This window comes from Monomorium pharaonis, chromosome 4, assembly GCF_013373865.1.
Source record: "Monomorium pharaonis isolate MP-MQ-018 chromosome 4, ASM1337386v2, whole genome shotgun sequence".
Classification (NCBI taxonomy): domain Eukaryota; kingdom Metazoa; phylum Arthropoda; class Insecta; order Hymenoptera; family Formicidae; genus Monomorium; species Monomorium pharaonis.
The window spans coordinates 20,503,591-20,522,521 of record NC_050470.1 but is presented as its reverse complement, the minus strand read 5'-3'; the positions used below and the strand labels follow the sequence as shown (position 1 = coordinate 20,522,521).

The following is an 18,931-nucleotide window of genomic DNA, read 5'->3' as shown; positions in this document are numbered from 1 at the left end:
TATTTAATTATACAAGGTGTAATAGAAATCTTCCGACAACGTTTATGAGCAGGTAGAGCGCATTAAGAGGATGCTAAAGCCGTCTGTTTTACCAACATTCTGTTCAACCATTTAGTTTCGAATTGAATTTACAGAATTGATAATTTTTTTACACTTTTAAAGTACGTACACAAATAAACCCAGGGACGATTAGATAAAGACCAAAAATGCAAAAAATTTTTTAAAGTTTCCTTCAAAATACAAGTTATGTAGCTTATACGTACAAATAAATGATGTTGCCGGGTTCGGAATAGATTGAGGAATAAAACTATAATCGTCAAATTACGATTACAAGCCGTAAAAAAAAGATATTTATATAATAAAAGCGCTTAAATGAATAAAATTTGTGATCACATAAATATGTTTTTTTACGGCTTGTAATCGTAATTTGACAAATATAGTCTTATTCCTTCTATTCCAAACTGAAAGACATCATTTATTTGTAAGTATAAACTATATAACTTGTATTTTAAAGCAATTTTTTTCATGAACAAGGATAAATAATAACTCTGCATTATCGACCTCAATCAATTAAGTTTGATGGGCAGTTTAGCATCCTCTTAAACTGAACAGAAAAATCCTTTACCGTTTTTCCATTTTCGCAATAGTTAATGAGTTATGAACTTGTAAAATTTGCTGTATTAGCCCGGCCTACCGGCAAATGAAAGGCGCCCGGGCGCTCCCTCCCCAGCGCTGAGTAAGTCCCAGATGCGCACAGTAATAAATGGACACAGCAGGCTGAGTGAAACGGACACAGTAACAAACGAACACAGTAATAAACGGACACAGTAACAAACGGACGCAGTAACAAACGGACACAGTAATAAACGGACACAGTAACAAACGGACACAGACCAAATGCGCACACTGCACATGCGCACACGAAAAGTCGCAAACCCATGTGATGCAGTGAATGCTTTGCACGCACACGCACACACACACACACACACACACACACATAGAGGGGGGGGTGCAATGGGGGCCTTCGGCCCCCTCCCGCACCACCCCGTCCAAGTCGCTAACCTATGTAGACTTTACTCTGCTTGCAATGTACATGGATTGCATTTGGTCCGTGCGCATGTGCAGTGTGCGCATTTGATCTGTGTCCATTTGTTACTGTGTCCATTTATTACTGTGTCTGTTTCGCACTGTGTCCGTTTGTTTCTGTGTCCGTTTGTTACTGTGTCTGTTTATTACTGTGTCCGTTTGTTACTGTGTCCGTTTCACTCAGTCTGCTGTGTCCGTTTATTACTATGCGCATCTGGGACGCTCCCCCAGCGCTTGAACCTAGAGATTGCTTGGCGTGCGGGGGGAGTTATTACAACAAGCGACAATGGCTACGCATGAGCGACGCGTAACGCTGAATTCTCCTTTTGACATATGATAAGTTCCTTGCATTTTTTAAATGAAAATAAATTTGTCTAACGACAAAAAATATGTGCGTACGCGAACATACATATGTAGTTAAAAATATTTCTAATAAAAGTTGTAGATCTTATTAAAATGCACATTTTATGTCCTACTGATTTTTGTCATAAATATAACAGTTTTTGAGGAAAACAACGTTAAATGTTCAAAATTTTATATAACTTACCCAGCTAGCCAGGCCTGTTAAAATCACATATCGTGAAAGCTTTACATCAAGGATTGTTTTAATTTTGACAACAATTTTATGACAAGTAATTGTCTGTTGCTTTGTTTTCTAAAAGTTTCGAGCAAATTTTCGGCAAAAGTTTTCATCACACGATGCTGCAAATAACAGAGAAAGACTTGTACATAAATATTACATAGAGAAATTACAAGATTTGCTCCGACACGATAAAATGCAAAATTTAAACAAATAACAGAGCAAACCTTGCTACACGACATGATAATAAATTTATGGCAGGAACAGGAAATCTTGTTAAGCACAGAATAACAGCAAATTAGTAGCAAGAACAAAATAAAACTTACCGAACACACTTTTGCAACAAAATTGCGACAAGGTGTGTCCGTAAACAGCTTTGTTTTTGCTGGCAAGGCTTGTCGCAAATAGTATGACGCACATTTTATGCAAATAACAGGGTTGGATTATCGGGTTTTAAACTTTATTTCTGGGACTTTACTATCTATCTCGAGATGGCGCATTTCTCGTGAAAAAGATTTACCTACTGGATTAATAAAAGGGGCTCGTCGAGAACCAAGTACAATTGCACCATTCACATATGATATTGGACTAATCAGTCCAATATTTCATTTTTGTTGATCTTAATTTCGACAAAATTTGTCCTGTTTTTGCCACAAATTTGCTATCATGCTATGTACAGCAAGGTTTGCCTTGTTCTTGTTGCAAATTTGTTGTTATGCTTTACTAGCAAATTTTACCCTGTTATTTGCATAAAATATGCGTCATACTATTACAACAAGCCTTGCCAGCAAAAGCTAAGCTTAATGCGGACACACCTTGTCGTAATTTTGCTGGAAAGGTTTGCTCGAGTTTGCGGCAAACTTCGCGCAAAGTTTGCGTCATTTTGCTAGCTGGGTTATCTAACACAAATCAAGTTTTATTAGTTAATTTCAATGTTTATTCAAACTATTAAAGTACGTTTGTTGTATATTAAGGTTGGGTTCGGAGAGCACTTTTGGCGCTGTGATCGTGCTCTATCTTTCTTCGACATTCACTAAGCAACAAGAATAGAATGATACTTTTAGCGCTAATAGCGTCTTCTCGAACCCAGCCCAAGTCTCTTTACTCCTCCAATGCGTTCTCTACATCACATGGGTTTGTTCCCACTTTCCCAACTTTCCACGCCAAACAAGATCCATTGTTACTTTTTATCCACGCTGTTTGTTTCCACATTGTTCTGTGCCGTGAGGATAGAATTTGTTATAATTATTTATGCAGAAAGCCCCTCCCCTACACCCTGCCCACGCGTTCTCTGCACCACATGGATTTACGACTTTCCATGCGAAGCGAGATCCACCAACATCTCCTCCCTGCTTACAGAGCGAAACGACGTCCACGCTTGTATTGTAAGATATTTGGAGTCAAAAGGACTCGTATCGATAAAGTAGAGAACCCTATGGTTTTAATTTTGAGACTTATAAGCGGACGGAATATAACAAGAGCAGTTGGAGTCGTGTGGTCTAGCGGTGAGAGAGCTATCGTATGGAACAAGGGACCCCGAGTTCGAATCCAGCCAACGTTTCTTTAATTTTTCGGGAGCGTCCCAGATGCGCACAGTAACAAACCACCAATCAGATTGCTGGGTTGATTAGGGTTAAGATGAATTTATAGAATTTGATTAGTGGTGTCCGTTTGTTACTGTGCGCATCTGGGACTCACTCAATTTTTCCATCACTTTTAGTACTGTACCACATGGATTTTCGAGTTTAATTTTTTGGGGTAGTTTAAGTAAGCATTGAAATTATCTAATAAAACTCGATTTGTATTGAATGGGTTATATAAAGTTTTTTATATAAATTTTTATATATATTTTTTTAGAACGTTTAAACTGAACGTTTTGAACGTTTAAACTTTGTTTTTCTTAAAAACTATTATATTTATGGCATAAATCATTGTGATATAAAATGTACATTTTGATAAAATTTACAACTTTTATCTGAAATATTTTTTGAAATTCTCATTAGTTGCTTCCAATAGAAAGAGCTTCCGGATATATGCTACATTCTGGTACAGCGTTACGTTTCGCAAACATTGCAGCTTGCATCATCAGGGCTAGGCGCTCCGATAGTGAGCTCTTTTGGATTATAATCGTCCTTATATACTCTTTGTCTTGGTGGTAGGGATGGGGATAAGGGAAGAGAATGGAGTTTTTAATTGATTAATTAAAAACATTTCCGAACAGCACATATTAATTGGCAAATAATAAGCCAATATGGTATTAAGATTGACCAACAGTTGACCAATGGTAGGCCAATGAACTGTGCTATTGGACAAATCCGTTCTCTCCCCTCATCCCTACCATTAGGACAAGGGGTATCTCAAAATATGTGGATTAACGCTCGTAAAAAGGTAGAAGGGATCGAAATGAACATAAAAATCCAATATTGTTGGGTTAGGTTTTGAGTTAGGTCCACCAATAATCGAGATATTAATGGAATCTGCAAATAATCTAATTAATTTCTATCGTAATATCATAATTGTGAACAGTAAATTAATAAAAGCTTATCATACATTCACGATATTTTTCTTTTGTGTTATGGCTCGAGCGGATCGAGCTCTTCCCTCGGTGGGCTCTCATTCGCATAATTTAAAATATTAATACCTCAATTTGTGATAGACCTAACCCAAGACAATATTGGACTTTATGTTCATCTCGATTCCTTCTATCTTTTTACGAACGTTGACCCACGTATTTTGGGACACCTTATATAAGGAGGGTTACAATCCAAGAGAGCTCAGTATCGGAGCTTCTAGCTTTGATGATGCAAACTGCAACGTTTGCGAAACGTTAGCGCAACGCTGTATCAGGATGCGGTATGTATCCGGAAGGCTTTTCTATTGGAAGCAATGGCCATAAAAGCCTTAAGTCTAAAATTCTTATTAATTATGGAAATAAATGGAAAAAACATTAATTTTTGGTTTTTTATGATTTTTGCCATGAAAATCAAATATGCGCCAATTTTCACTATCATATTCATAATCAGCGCGCTAAAATACGTAAGAATACATAAATACATAATTAAGGTAAGTCGGTTTTCGGAACTAAATTATATTTAAAAAAAAGGGGGGGGGACACCTATAATAACACATAATATTATTTGCGATATAACAACAACATGACAGCAACAAATTAATTCACAACAAATTGATGCTAACACGATTGTTGGCAACATGATCGCAACATCAAGACATTTAGCTACTTTTATTCTAGAAAAGGATTTCTAAATCTGTAAAAGCAATAAGACAAATTTTTTTGACAAAAATTATTGCGTTTAATTGTAAAACAGATCTGTCTTCATTTCTTTAACCTTTTTGTATTGCATTATTACTTACACTGGCATTTATTCTCTAAGAAAGTAAATACCCAGCTAGCAAAATGACGCAAACTTTGCGCGAAGTTTGCTGCAAACTCGAGCAAACCTTTGCAACAAAATTACGACAAGGTGTGTCCGCATTTAGCTTAGCTTTTGCTGGCAAGGCTTGTTGTAAATAGTATGACGCATATTTTATGCAAATAACAGGGTAAAATTTACTAGTAAAGCATAACAACAAATTTGCAGCAAGAACAAAGCAAACCTTGCTGTACACAATATGATAGCAAATTTGTGGCAAGAATAGAGTAAACCTTGCTGTACATAGCATGATAGCAAGTTTGTGGCAAAAACAAGGCAAACCTTGCTATGCACAATATGATAGCAAATTTGTGGCAAGAACAGGACAAATATTGTCGAAATTTAGATCAACAAAAATGATTATTAGACTGAAATATTAGACTGATTAGTCCAATATCAAATGTGAATGGTGCAATCATACTTGGTTCTCTGTTCTCGACGAGCCCCTTTTATTAATCCAGTAGGTAAATCTTTTTCACGAGAAATGCGCCATCTCGAGATAGATAGTAAAGTCAGAAATAAAGTTTAAAACCCGATAATGCAACCCTGTTATTTGCATAAAATGTGCGTTATACTATTTGCGACAAGCTTTGCCAACAAAAACTAAGCTGTTTACGGACACACCTTGTCGCAATTTTGTTGCGAAAGTATGCTCGGCAAGTTTTATTTTGTCCTTGTTACTAATTTGCCGTTATTATGTGCTTAACAAGATTTTCTGTTTCTGCCATAAATTTATTGTCATGTCGTGTAGCAAGGTTTGCTCTGTTATTTGCTTAAATTTTGCATTTTATCGTGTCGGAACAAATCTTGTAATTTCTATACGTAATATTTATGTACATGTCTTTCTCTGTTATTTGCAGCATCGTGTGATGAAAACTTTTGTCGTAAATTTGCTCGAAACTTTTAGAAAACAAAGCAACAGACAATTACTTGTCATAAAATTGTTGTCAAAATTGAAACAATCCTTGCTGTAAAGCTTTCACGATATGTGATTTTAACAGGCCTGGCTAGCTGGGTATGTTTTATCAATTATAACGTCATTTTACTTTATATAAGTATCATATATGTATTGTATATATTACATGAGTGACCATATATCCTAGAGATATACATATAATAAAAATGCAAGAATTTTCCAAAACTTTTTTCAAATAAAACAAATAAATATTTCGTATTTCCAAATTTTTCTTTATAATAGTAAATAGTATCAAGTTTTTCTTGGTATAGCTTATTTTCCTTAAACATAATAAATAATACTTGATAAGTAAGTTTTTATTAGATATAGGATATAAGTATATATCAGAGTTACCCTAATATTTCACATTGTTTCTAAAAATTTTTTTTATTCAATAAAACTGTAAACAAAAGTTACAAACATTATAGTAGTAATAAGTATAAAATGACGGTCTTAATTATAATTATTTTATTATACAATTATATATATATAAAATTACTAATATCAAACATTTTTCTTTCAGTAACAAATTAAAAAATAAGATATTCTTCAATACCGTGTAAAAATTTATTTAAATAATGTTTCCGTTTAAAAAATATATATTTATTAAACAAAGATACAAAAATTTATTTAAATAATGTTTCTGTTTTAAAAATGTGTATATATATTTATTAAACAAAGATACAAAATTATATTGAAAAAATAAATTGTTAAACTGAGAACACATTTTTTTCCAAAATATTTTTTAAAGCGTTACACGACATAAACTTAAACATGGTTTATCCGAGCAATCAAAAATTTTAAAGCATTATTTTTAATAACAATTTTGGCAGCAACTCATAACAGCTTTTCTCAAATTTGAATTTTTTCTTAATATAACAAAAAAAAAAATTTTTTTTTCAAAAAATACAATTTTTTAATAAAAAAAAAGTGTAATTTAAAAAGTAAAATTAAAATATGTTTAAACCAAAAATAACAAATTGCATATTATTTAATTGAAAATAATTTATCAAGATTAAATGCAAGTTTATTTTGTATTTTGTATTTTTTAATAAAAAATTTTCGAGATAAGAACAGATTTATCTGTCATTTAAATAAAATTTTATACAATTTAAAAAAATATCTTATTTCCTATTTCGCTACAATTTTACACCTTAATAATACAAATTTTATTTTATACATAAAACAGTTGAAATATTAATTTGATATTCATCATTTTGATTAAGAAAACAAAGAGAAACATATCCATTACTCACATTAGTGGCCAATTAGCAGGAATATCATTTTGAGATTGAGCTGTAACTATGTTAGGAACATTTGCGTGATCATTACCGGAATGTGGTGAATTTATCGTAACCCAACTCGGTGGTACAAATGGTCTAGCTTTTTGATATCCATTGATGTCTATGGGCTGTCTGTTCTTACCGTGTACAGATTCATCTTCAACAATCTTGATGAACGAAGCTAAAAACCAAACATTTGTAAGTTACATAAAGTTATCGCATATGTTTAAATATGGATAATTTGTATCATTTCATTTATGCAGGACAGTTACCGCGGTCTGAACTCTTCACACTTTCATTTCAGCATTCAAATATGTAGGTATATTGCACTGTAATGCAATAATTACATTTTCGTTAATGTGTATTTAATCGGCTATTTTTGTGCGTTATTATAAGTAGAATATCTAGAATATCTAAAGCTTAAAAGCGTGCGAGTATAAAAAGTGCAAGTTATTTACGTAATGTAAATAATTTATTCATATTGTAGAAACATTATGCCAGTCCCACATAAAGCATTATGTGAAAGTCATTTAATTCTTTGTGAGCAGAGTTGGCAAAATTTTTACTCTTTTTTAGATAAAATCCATGTTAGTATTCAAAATCAGTATTTTCTGAACAAAAAGTTAATAATTACGTTCAGAAAAGTGATCAGTGAGCAGTCATTGATTATTGGTCCTTACTGTTAGATCTCTAAATTTAGATCAATTATATTAGCGAATTACTCAACTGTTGTACAACGTGTTCACTGAGAAAAAAAATTATAGTAATAGTAACAAAAAAATAAGATTATTCAAAATAGCTGTTTTTCATTAAACTATTTTGTTAAGATAGCAAAATTTTATATTTTTTTAGAAGACGAGCAAAATTTGATAAACTTATTGAATTGACAAAACAATTATTTTGTCATTCGTATTTATTATATAAGTAGTAATACAAAGTTTAGTTGCAGTTACAAAAAAAATTTCTTTTAGTAATATTAACAAAATGATTTATTAATATAGAAAATGCACAGAGAAAAGTTATAGTAATAGTAACAAAAAAATTATTCAAAAGTAGCTGTTTCTTATTATTAGACAATTTTGTTAAGATAGCACATACATATGCAGCATCTGCGGCCGCACTGGCCGCAGCAGCCGCCAATTCGCGAGATCGCTGATAGATAAGGGCGTGGCGCTTCTCCTTCTCGTGAGAAGATTTACATAAAAGGCTCATAAAAGAAAACTACTCACAGCGACGAATTATCTCTCGCTATGTGTAGGGAACTCACTAGGCTTACCTAGAAGCAAAGTGTAGTATGATTTTTGTCACTCGAAGAGAGTTCCTTGGGCCTCCGCAACTTGAGAGCTTCCGAGAATTGAGAAAATATAAAAATAAAATTTTAGTCCTCGATCCTCGGTCTTATGCAATGACTGGCAAAATTTCCACACGGGTAATATGAAGTTTGGTTGCAGTTACAAAATATTCTAATCTTCAATATGAAGGATCTCGATCATATCATACAAAATTATTTTGTATTTTTAAATAAACTAATCAATGAGTTTTTAAATCGCCTAACGGTCTACATCGGATCTTAGTGATGGATATAATTCTTTTTTTATTAAATTTAATTTTCTTAGCTTTATTTTAAACTACGCGCCAACAGGATTCGTCAGACTTAAGACACAGTAACTAAGCTAAGTTCGAACCCCGGCTGAGGTATTATTTTTTGCAATAAATTAATTTACAGTTTTTCGGGAAAGGTAGAAAAGGGGGGATTGTAAGATGCGCTTGAGCATCGAAATTTAGCTTAGTTACTGTGTCTTAAGTATGACGAATCCTGTCGGCGTGATTTAAAATAAAGCTAAAAAAATTAAATTTAATAAAAAAAGAATTATATCCATCACTAAGATCCGATGTAGACCGTTAGGCGATTTAAAAACTCATTGATATGTTTAATATATTACAGTCGAAATAATGTACTAATATTAAATAAACTAAATTCAAAAAATTAATATCGGGATCAGAACCAACGATTTTATTGGTGACATACCAACAAATAGTTTCTGTTACAGTGACAAAATTTTGGTTGCTAATACAAAACTTTTTTCTCAGTGTTGTTTTTTGAACGTAGCTAATTCTATTTATTGAAACTATGAAGACTAGAACCAGGAGACCGATCTCTGTGCTTTTGAGTGAGGCGAAAATCTGTTAGAAATGTAATACCAAATGGTGGCGCTGACGATGCTGATACACCAGGATATACTGGAATATATTCCAACTCTAGATACAATCGTCTAGTCTAAGTTTATCGTAGTCAGCCGTGCTAGTGGTGCTAGACTGTACGCAGTTGTTGTATTGGTATAAGAAAACTGAGATAAGTACTATAAATGTAAAATTGCTAAGATTTTTATTATAAATTTGCATTTATTGTCAAATGCTTGTCCTTATACTCCATATTGTTTCCGGTAAATCATTGTCGCCAGCGCCACCATTTGGTACTACATTTCTAACAGATTTTCGCCTCACTTTTGGAGGCGAAATCAGGCTTAGTTCGGTCTGTTGGTTCTAGTCTTCATAAATGAAACAAAAACATTTGAAATGAGCGGGCTATTGTTTGAAGAGGAAAGAGAGGGAAGACGGAGGGAGAGAGGGGTTCCACACTATATATATGTATCTCTTTCTCTGTACAATAGCGCTCATTCGAGAGTTTTCTTTTCAATATTTCTATTAAAAACAATAAAATAAATAGAAAAAACAAAAGAATACTGTCAATTTAAAACAGTGTTTTTCAATTTTAGCTTCAAATTCGTAATAAATTAATAAATGGACGTAGTAAATAAATTATACTTTTTTGTTAGATGTTATATGTTGAATTGAAATACAAATCAGATATATTCTTTATTGATCATTGAAAAATATATATACTTATGTTTTTATCATCTAACTAAAAATTAAGTAAAATTTAGTAATATTTATATTTTTAAAATTTGTTTTAAAAACTTTACATAAAGGAGGGAAGACGATTGTGGATTAAATGTGAGGTTATGAAATTCATGATATATATTGTGTTGAATTTTGAAGAATTTTGGAACCGTTGAAATTACTCCTTTTACATATTGTTAAACGTATAACATGGCCATTGATTATAAACGTTTATTGTGTTGCCTTAAAAGTTACATTTCAATATTGTAGGTAGTCGAAGATTTTATAGATGTGTATTGTTTACGTCATTTTGAGAAATATGTCGGGTGTCAATCTTTTAACTTTAATGCAATTTGAAAAGAAGGATGAATATGACTTTCAAATGACGTAATTAAATTTCATGTTTAACGTAATGCGTATATGCGTTTGAAGTATAAAATTATATTGTCCTTGTTCAGGATTATTGCGAGTGTCGCGAGTCTGAGTTCCATAATCCTTTCGAATATAATTTAGTTATACTTTGTATATATATTTTTAATATTTTTCTGTGATATTGTGTACGAGATATTAATACAATACTTTTACGATAGTGATGTACAAATCTGTCAAAGAACATTAATTTTTTTTATTTTTTAGAAATAAAAATGATTTTAAAAATATTTGTTGATAGTGTTCCATATCCCCCTACATGTTCCATAAACACAATCTTTTCAGTAAATTGTGAATTATGTTCATTACGTATATTCAAAGAACTTCTGCTTACAATATAACTGGTAGAACTTTATAGATAACAAATTTGTACTGACAAGAATTGTTACATAAATATTTACTGAGTTATTTAAATGAAACAAAATAATGATTTATTCATAATTTCTTTCTCTCTTCTATTAAATTAAATTAAAAAATACTTTATTATTAATTCGTTATTACTGATTAATTTTATTGTTTTTTAAACACTAGCAAATAGTATAATTTATTGAGGTTCTAAAGTCGTTTGTTTTACCGACATTTTTTAAAGAAACTAATCTTTTTAACACCTTAACTGTTAATTTTTTAAAATTCTTTATATAAATAACTTAAATTAACTTAAATTAACTTAAATTAAGTATTTAATCGATTAATCGAGGAATTTTGTCGATATGGAGATCTCGAAAGTGACCATTACTAGCACACTTAGATGGCCATATTGACAACATTCTATATCGTCGTTTAATTTTGTATAACTCAAAATATATACAGCCGAATAAAAAGTTAAATAATAAGAAAGTACTCAAGTGTATATACATTTGGGTGATAATGCGGTTAGGTTTAAGAAGAATGAGGAAGTATGTGTAATTAAATGTTGAAATGTACCTTAAAAATTTTTTGAAATTTTTAAAAGTAAAAATGCTTTAAACAAATGCTGACTGTTGTGTTTTGTCATATTAGCATCATTATATATAACCAGTGTTGTAATAGATCATTAAATAAATAATCTAGATCAGATCAAGATCTTTATCAAAATATTAAATCTAGATCAGATCACAGATCATTTTTCATACGTTTGATCTAGATCATAGATAACATTAATTTTGATCTAGATCGAAGATCTTTTTTTACTTGACAATTTGGTAGGAGTAGGAATCGAAGTTTTATAAGTTTCTTTAATGGGCTTTCAGGAATGTCTCAGAAATCTCCAAAGGAGAAAATCTTCGATAGTTTCACCTTATTACCCCCACTCTACGCCTCTAAAAGGAAGTTTTTGCCGTCGGAGATTTTTTTTTTGAAGATTTAGTGGTACGCATGTGCAGTAGAAAATCGCACAATTCACGTGGAACTTTCAAAACAAAAATTTGAATTAATTAAACAACTATTTGTGACATTAACTTTAATAATATAATTATTTATAAGTATACATATATAATTATACATAAGTAAATTAAAATCTGCAAATTGATTGGCTACACATTTCCCGGACCGCGAACTTGGACCAAGTTCTAGCATCGCGGACACAAGGCTTTAATCTCAGAAACTATTGACCCAGAGTAGAGGTTACAGTATAGATAGAGACCTTCTAAAGTCATTTGAGTCAAGTAATAAAAAGATAATCTAATTTTTTATAGATCACGATCATAATTTAAAAAATCTAGATCAGATTAAAGATTATCGTAAAAAAAGATCTTTACCAGATCAATAAATCATAGAAGTTGATCTAGATTAATGATCTAGATCATTTGATCTAGATCGTTTACAACACTGTATATAACAGTAAGTTACTAAACAAACGATATCATAAATAATTATTAGAATTCGTCAGCTAATAACAGAGATAATATGGGCAGCCATATTATCCGCATTGGCTATATTACCACATTTTCCTCTATATATATAAAATAGGGAGGGAAATATGGAGGATAATGGGAGTATACGATCGCTCCCAAATAAAAGGCCGTTAAAGTGGGTCACACACACTTTCCGTAGAACGTAAGGTTTTGACCAATCACGTACTTTTAATCGCTTACTGATACGGTCACCCAATCCAACATGTCGAAACCTTACTGTTATGTTCTACGAAAAGTATTATGTGATTTTTTTGATTAAACGTATCTTTTTCAAGTTCGTGAATAATATCAACTTTAACCCTTCATATTTCAGCAATAAAAGGTATGCTCAATTCGAAATTTTTAGGGGATGAATGTTTGATGATATACAATCATTTACTACCAAAATCGTATCAAAACTCGATGTCCATAAAATGGGCGATTTTTGCGGTCGCTCTTTGGAAAATTCACTTTGATCATTAAAACATGTACAACCAAACGTAAACAGAGATGAATAAAGTCACTGGATTTATAAATTCAATGACTTTAGGCATGAATGTTATAGAACGCTGCGTAGTGGATTGCAGACATTAAATAACTATTCTATGATTTCGAGCTCGTGTCTAGTTTTTGCTAGAGATCCTGTACAATAGATTAGACTTCTTGAGGAGTCGCAAGGATTGGTTCCCCTGTTGAAAAGATGAGATGGAAATCTAGATGGTTATCCACATTTATGTGGATTCTCATGGATTTTAGATAGTTTTGTATGGATTCCATATAGATAACCATGTGGAATCCATACAAAACCATCTAAAATCCATGGGAATCGATGCACATACATGGTGGATAACTATCTGGATTTCCATCTCATTTTTTCAACGGAGTCAGAAGACGGTGCAAATGGAGCCCGATCCAGAAACTGTTGATCACCGGCTGAGTTTCTCTATTGGAGCGAGTCGTTTGGATGCACGAAATGCCTAGGAAAGAGATTAAGGAATCGAAGGCCCGAAGTTTGGAGGACGCTCTGCCTTAATTTAAGGAAAAATTGAGGAGCGTCCCAGATGCGCACAGTAATAAACGGACACAGCAAACTGAGTGAAACGGACACAGTAACAAATGGACACAGACCAAACGGACACAGTAATAAACGGACACAGACCAAATGCGCACAGAGCGAAACGGACACAGTAATAAACAGACACAGACCAAATGCGCACAGAGCGAAACGGACACAGTGCGAAACGGACACAGGCCAAATGCGCACGGACCAAATGCGCACACTGCACATGTGCACACTGCACGTGCGCACGGACCAAATGCAATCCATGTACATTGCAAGCAGAGTAAAGTCCACATAGGTTAGCGACTTGGACGGGGTGGGTGCGGGAGGGGGGCCGAAGGCCCCCCTTGCACCCCCCCCCGTGTGTGTGTGTGTGTGTGTGTGTGTGTGTGTGTGTGCGTGCAAAGCATTCACTGCATCACATGGGTTTGCGACTTTCCGTGTATGCATTTGGTCTATGCGCATGTGCAGTGTGCGCATTGGGTCTGTGTCCGTTTCGCTCTGTGCGCATTTGGTCTGTGTCCGTTTCGCTCTGTGCGCATTTGGTCTGTGTCCGTTTGTTACTGTGTCCGTTTCGCACTGTGTCCGTTTATTACTGTGTCCGTTTGGTCTGTGTCCGTTTGTTACTGTGTCCGTTTCACTCAGCTTGCTGTGTCCGTTTATTACTGTGCGCATCTGGGACTCACTCAAAAATTGGCGTACTGCAGAACGCATTCATAGATCTCGGTATTAGTCCGGGAGCCAGCGACAATTTGGACCTAGTTATTTCACCAAAGCTGATTTTCATTTATAAGAAAGATATTATTGTGCTAATAACTAAAAGTAAAACAACCGTCAGCTGGCGTAATAGCGGTGGAGGCGGCTGCAGTAGTGCTTCCCACGTATAAAAAAAATATTAAAAAATAGTTATATTATCAAAGCTGGATATTTTTTTTACTATTTAATTATACTCTAAGACAGCAAAAAATGAAAGGTCAGCTGGTAAAATGGTGGGGAAAAATGTGTCAGCTGAACGTGTTAAAAAATAATTTGTAAGACCACTGTCTCCGTTATATTTCCTACCTAGTCTAGTAAGCACGCTACTGGTTGCTGTTAGTTCGCGTGCGCAATGACGTCACGGCGACGTCAACTTATGTGATTGGCCGATGCGACAAACGTGGCCTAAACACGCGTTTCGCGGTAGAGCCCTTTGTGAAGAGGACAACAAGAAGAGACTCGTGCCTCGTAAGTCATAACGAGCGGTCATGCGTTTCGGACGCTCTTAAGTTCGCGAGCTGTTTACGGTCGCTTCAACTTCGAGATAGCGAGCGCATATACTCGTCGGGATAGCGTGTAGTCCGATGATAAAAGTCCGCGTCGCTGTAACGAGACAAAGCAATAAATTCGATTTTGTAAACCAAAGGGTAGTGCGTCATCATTTTTCAAATTGCCGGTGAACGATCCCCTTTTCTCTGCGTCTTTGAAATCCTGATCATCCTAAGAGCTTCCGGTGTCTAAGATAACCTGGCTTTTACAGCTAGGAAGTGGGATTTCTGCCGTTCACTCGTCAAAAAATTTTTTTTTCTCTCTCTGTCCGTACACGTGGATGTGAAAGTATAGCGTGACGCAATACACGACGAGCGCCCGCCATTTAAAAAGTACGTGTTCAAACGTGTTGGCTGATGCAAGATGGATCTGAAGGCTTTAGAAAAACTAAGTTACGAGCAGTTAGTTAAAAAGGCTCACTTTTTTAAACTACAGAACATCTCAAAAATCAAACAGGCACTACTGGATTCACTCGTTAATCATCTGGAAAATTACAACCCGCTGAATGAAAGAAGAAATCCTCAGCAAGAGGATATGACAAGTTCAACAAAAACAACAAATTTCTCATTGTCTGGAACAATTCCAAAGGTAATGCGTACACTTACCACTAATAAGTCCTAAAGTTCCGACACTACAGACATCAGTGTAACGCAGTTAGTCGCACTAATGCAACATCAACAAATAATGATGCAAAGTCAAATTAAAGAAACTAATGGATTATCAACGTCAATCCACATTATCATATCAAAAATCCACAATATCAAAAAGACATGACTCAATTATTTTCCGCGAGTAGTGCGCGCGGCCGCCACTAGGCGAAAGCGCGGCGCCTCAACTCACAAGAAGAAATGCAACATGAGGTTTACATAAGCAGACCACCCACGTCGTGGGATCAAGCCAAGCTTCACAGTGTAGAGAGCTCATAAGGGCCTATACTACGCTCGCTATCACTTTTTTGGAAGAAGTACCTACGGGCCCCGGTGTATCTGATATTCGGCGCGGGCGAGCTCTCTGGTACTACGAGGAACTCCTCCGGGAGACACAACAGTCAATCTGCCCCGCTGCCGCCAACTCGGCCACCGCGGTCCTAGGGCCAATCCGGTGAGGCCGGACGCCAGGAGCTCTGCGAAGCCGCTGGGAGCCCAGGAGTCGCCAACAAAGATCAGCGTTCCGTGGCGGCTAATCAGAATCGCTTTCTCTCCGGAGAAGTCCAGGGATCCCCGTCTCCAGCCCAGAGGTCCTTCTCGCCATCCTCCGGTCCACAGAGCTACACAGACCGCTGGACGAGGGAAAGTCACCCGAGCGACGCAGACCGCAACATCTGGTCCTGCGGTTTCTATTGGCCGGTCCACACAAACCACAACCGGCCTTCGGGTGGTTTCAGACCTGACCACCAGGGGTACACAGGCCTCCTCTGACGATATCATCGCTGCTTCGCCAACGTCGCCAGAAGTTCCTGAGACTCCACGGGCGCTCCCTCAAACACCCGGGAAGCATATCCCCCGCGCTCTTCTAGAGAAGAAGCGAGCCGTCTTCAGGGAGCTGTTTGGCAGCGACAGCGACTAGGGGAATCCTAATTTCCTCCGGGCACCTTCGGGTGCCGCCTAATCCTTCCACATCCTACACGGACTCTCTTCCGAGGCTAAGATTGCTGAGGAAGTCACAACCACCTAGAAGCCTCTCCGAGCGGCGCCTACTCCCACCAAGTCCAGAACGAACCAGCTTCCGGCTACCTCAAGATCAATTACACACTGACGCATTCACAAGTGTACATAGAGAGATCAAATATATTCGATACGTTTTATTGTTTGTAAAAGGGGGCCTTCTGATTGAACCAAACCTAACCACGACTCCCCCATATCTACCTTGCAATCTATTCAAGGTAATCAACAAGAGGCTCAAAATATTCCTCTGGAAAACCAAAATAATTTACAAGTTCAAGATATAGAAGGAAGCCACAGATCTCTTACGCCACAGCGAAACCTTTGAGGCAATCTAGACAAGAACGTGGAAGAAAGTCATAGGTTATTTATACCTCAACGCAACATTCAAAAAAACTTTTCATTTCATTCTAGTTATTCGACATAATTTTTAAGTTCGCAGATCCCTTTCTTTTCCGGTGCTGAAGAAGATAATGTGGAAAAGTGGATTGAAAAAATCGAAACCATAGCTGAACTTCATGGAATTTCTTTCATTGCAATGTTATCAGCAGCTACAACAAAATTATCCAAATCTGCCAGGAAGTGGTTTGACCTATTAATCGGATCAATCACACGGTCATGGACAACCTTCAAAAAAGTCATAATAAATAGATACAAAAGAAGAGTTAATTTTAGTGCGGTTATGCGCAAAGTACACGCAAGGAAATGGATTTACAGTAATGAATCCTTTCAAGAATACGCAATAGAAAAACTAATTTTGATGCACTGTTTAAACTTGAATGAATCAGATGCCATACAATTACTTATTGACGGTATCGGAAGTATTGCAATAAAATCAACTGCGGAATCAAGGGAAATAGTTTACATAATTCTAATACTGCACTGATGAAAAATTTAATTACGTGGTTAATTATAAATACAAATACGTAACTTAGGCTATTTAACAGCATATAGGATATTAACGCTTTTTAACATCAATCAAATGCATTTCAAATTATATTCAATATAGTCAAAGGAAATGTTAACAGCCGCTACTTACATACAATGTAGTAAATACTACCGGCTAAAAGCCGCTATATATTCTTACGATATTATTCCAGACAATTATGAATATCTTAATATATTTTCTTGAAATAGTACCCAAATTGGTAAGGATGTCTTTGAGTTTATACAGATCACAGATTAATTAGAAGGGATACGTTTTCCTTCTTACGCGCTCCATGAGCGTTTACCGAACCAGATCTGACGTCAGTTATTAATAGTTTTTAGTTATAATATCATTCATCGTATCGAATTAATCATTCTTCATTCACTTATTTATTCATTCATTCATTCGTTCATACATTCATTCATTCATTCATTCATTTATTCATTCATTTATTCTTTTTTTTTAATTTAAAAGAGATTTTAAAGAGATTAAAAAGAAAATGAAACGTATATAGTTGCAACACATATATCGGTGCACCCTCTATCTCCATTTTATGGAGCCGCGTAAATGCTATCTACGTCTAATCAACGTCGATCTAATTTACTATTTCTACCTGGGAAAGCTGTAGACACCATCGACGTCTGATCAATGTCGATCCGACTTGCCATTTCCCTCTGGGTCATATACAAAACAATAGATATGAGATATGTGAGATATCATTTTTTATACTTGAGTCAAATTAGTGTGTACAGCAATTTTAATGTGCACCATTGCGCACTAGTGCAGTCCAATCAAATTAGTTATTAGCTAACTTGTCAATTCATGTCACACAATAAAGACATATCTAATGTTAGTTACAACAAGATCGCGTAAAAACGATCGATAATGTAATGATACGATTAGAAAAATCGGAAATAGATTCCAAAAACATATTACTCGAAAGAGACACTCTAGAGATTATCTAAACTGCAAAAGACTAAACTGCAGAGACTAAGAAGAACAAAGAAAATTTTTTTCCATAAAAATCGAACGAAAAATATTTGAATATATGTATACAACAAATTTACACAAAAAATAAAATTTATAAATAAAAAATGCTTTATTTTTTATTTAAAACTATTTAAAAATCAATTTGTTTTTATTTGGAGTTGAGTTTTCTGCAAATTCTTCGCTTTCCCTTCCTTCGAATTTATTTCGCTTTGGCCACTTTCTATGCATTTGTAACAAAAAATAATATGTGCAATTTGTGCGGTTCGGTATTGTCCACGTGTGTAGGTAAACGCACTTGTCTTCGACTCGTCTGCGTTCATTTCGCACTTATGGGCAATAGTTTTCCGCATTTGTGTCTATTAAATGTGATTATATTTAACAATAAAAAAAGACAAAGATATATTTTCCATGAGATATATCCTTTCATGAGAAAAATTTTTGTCTAAAATAT

General features: G+C 34.8%; 1 protein-coding gene across 2 annotated transcripts in view; it reads right to left on the bottom strand.

Moving 5' to 3' along the window:
• The window catches only part of LOC105835169, a 56,436-nt gene that overhangs the window by 4,231 nt on the left and 33,274 nt on the right, over positions 1 to 18,931 (bottom strand). For both annotated transcript variants that reach the window (XM_036285655.1, XM_036285654.1), the window contains exon 6: positions 7,309 to 7,516. In XM_036285655.1, the coding sequence (XP_036141548.1) occupies positions 7,309 to 7,516 (208 nt within the window). The remainder of the gene's footprint in view (positions 1 to 7,308; positions 7,517 to 18,931) is intronic.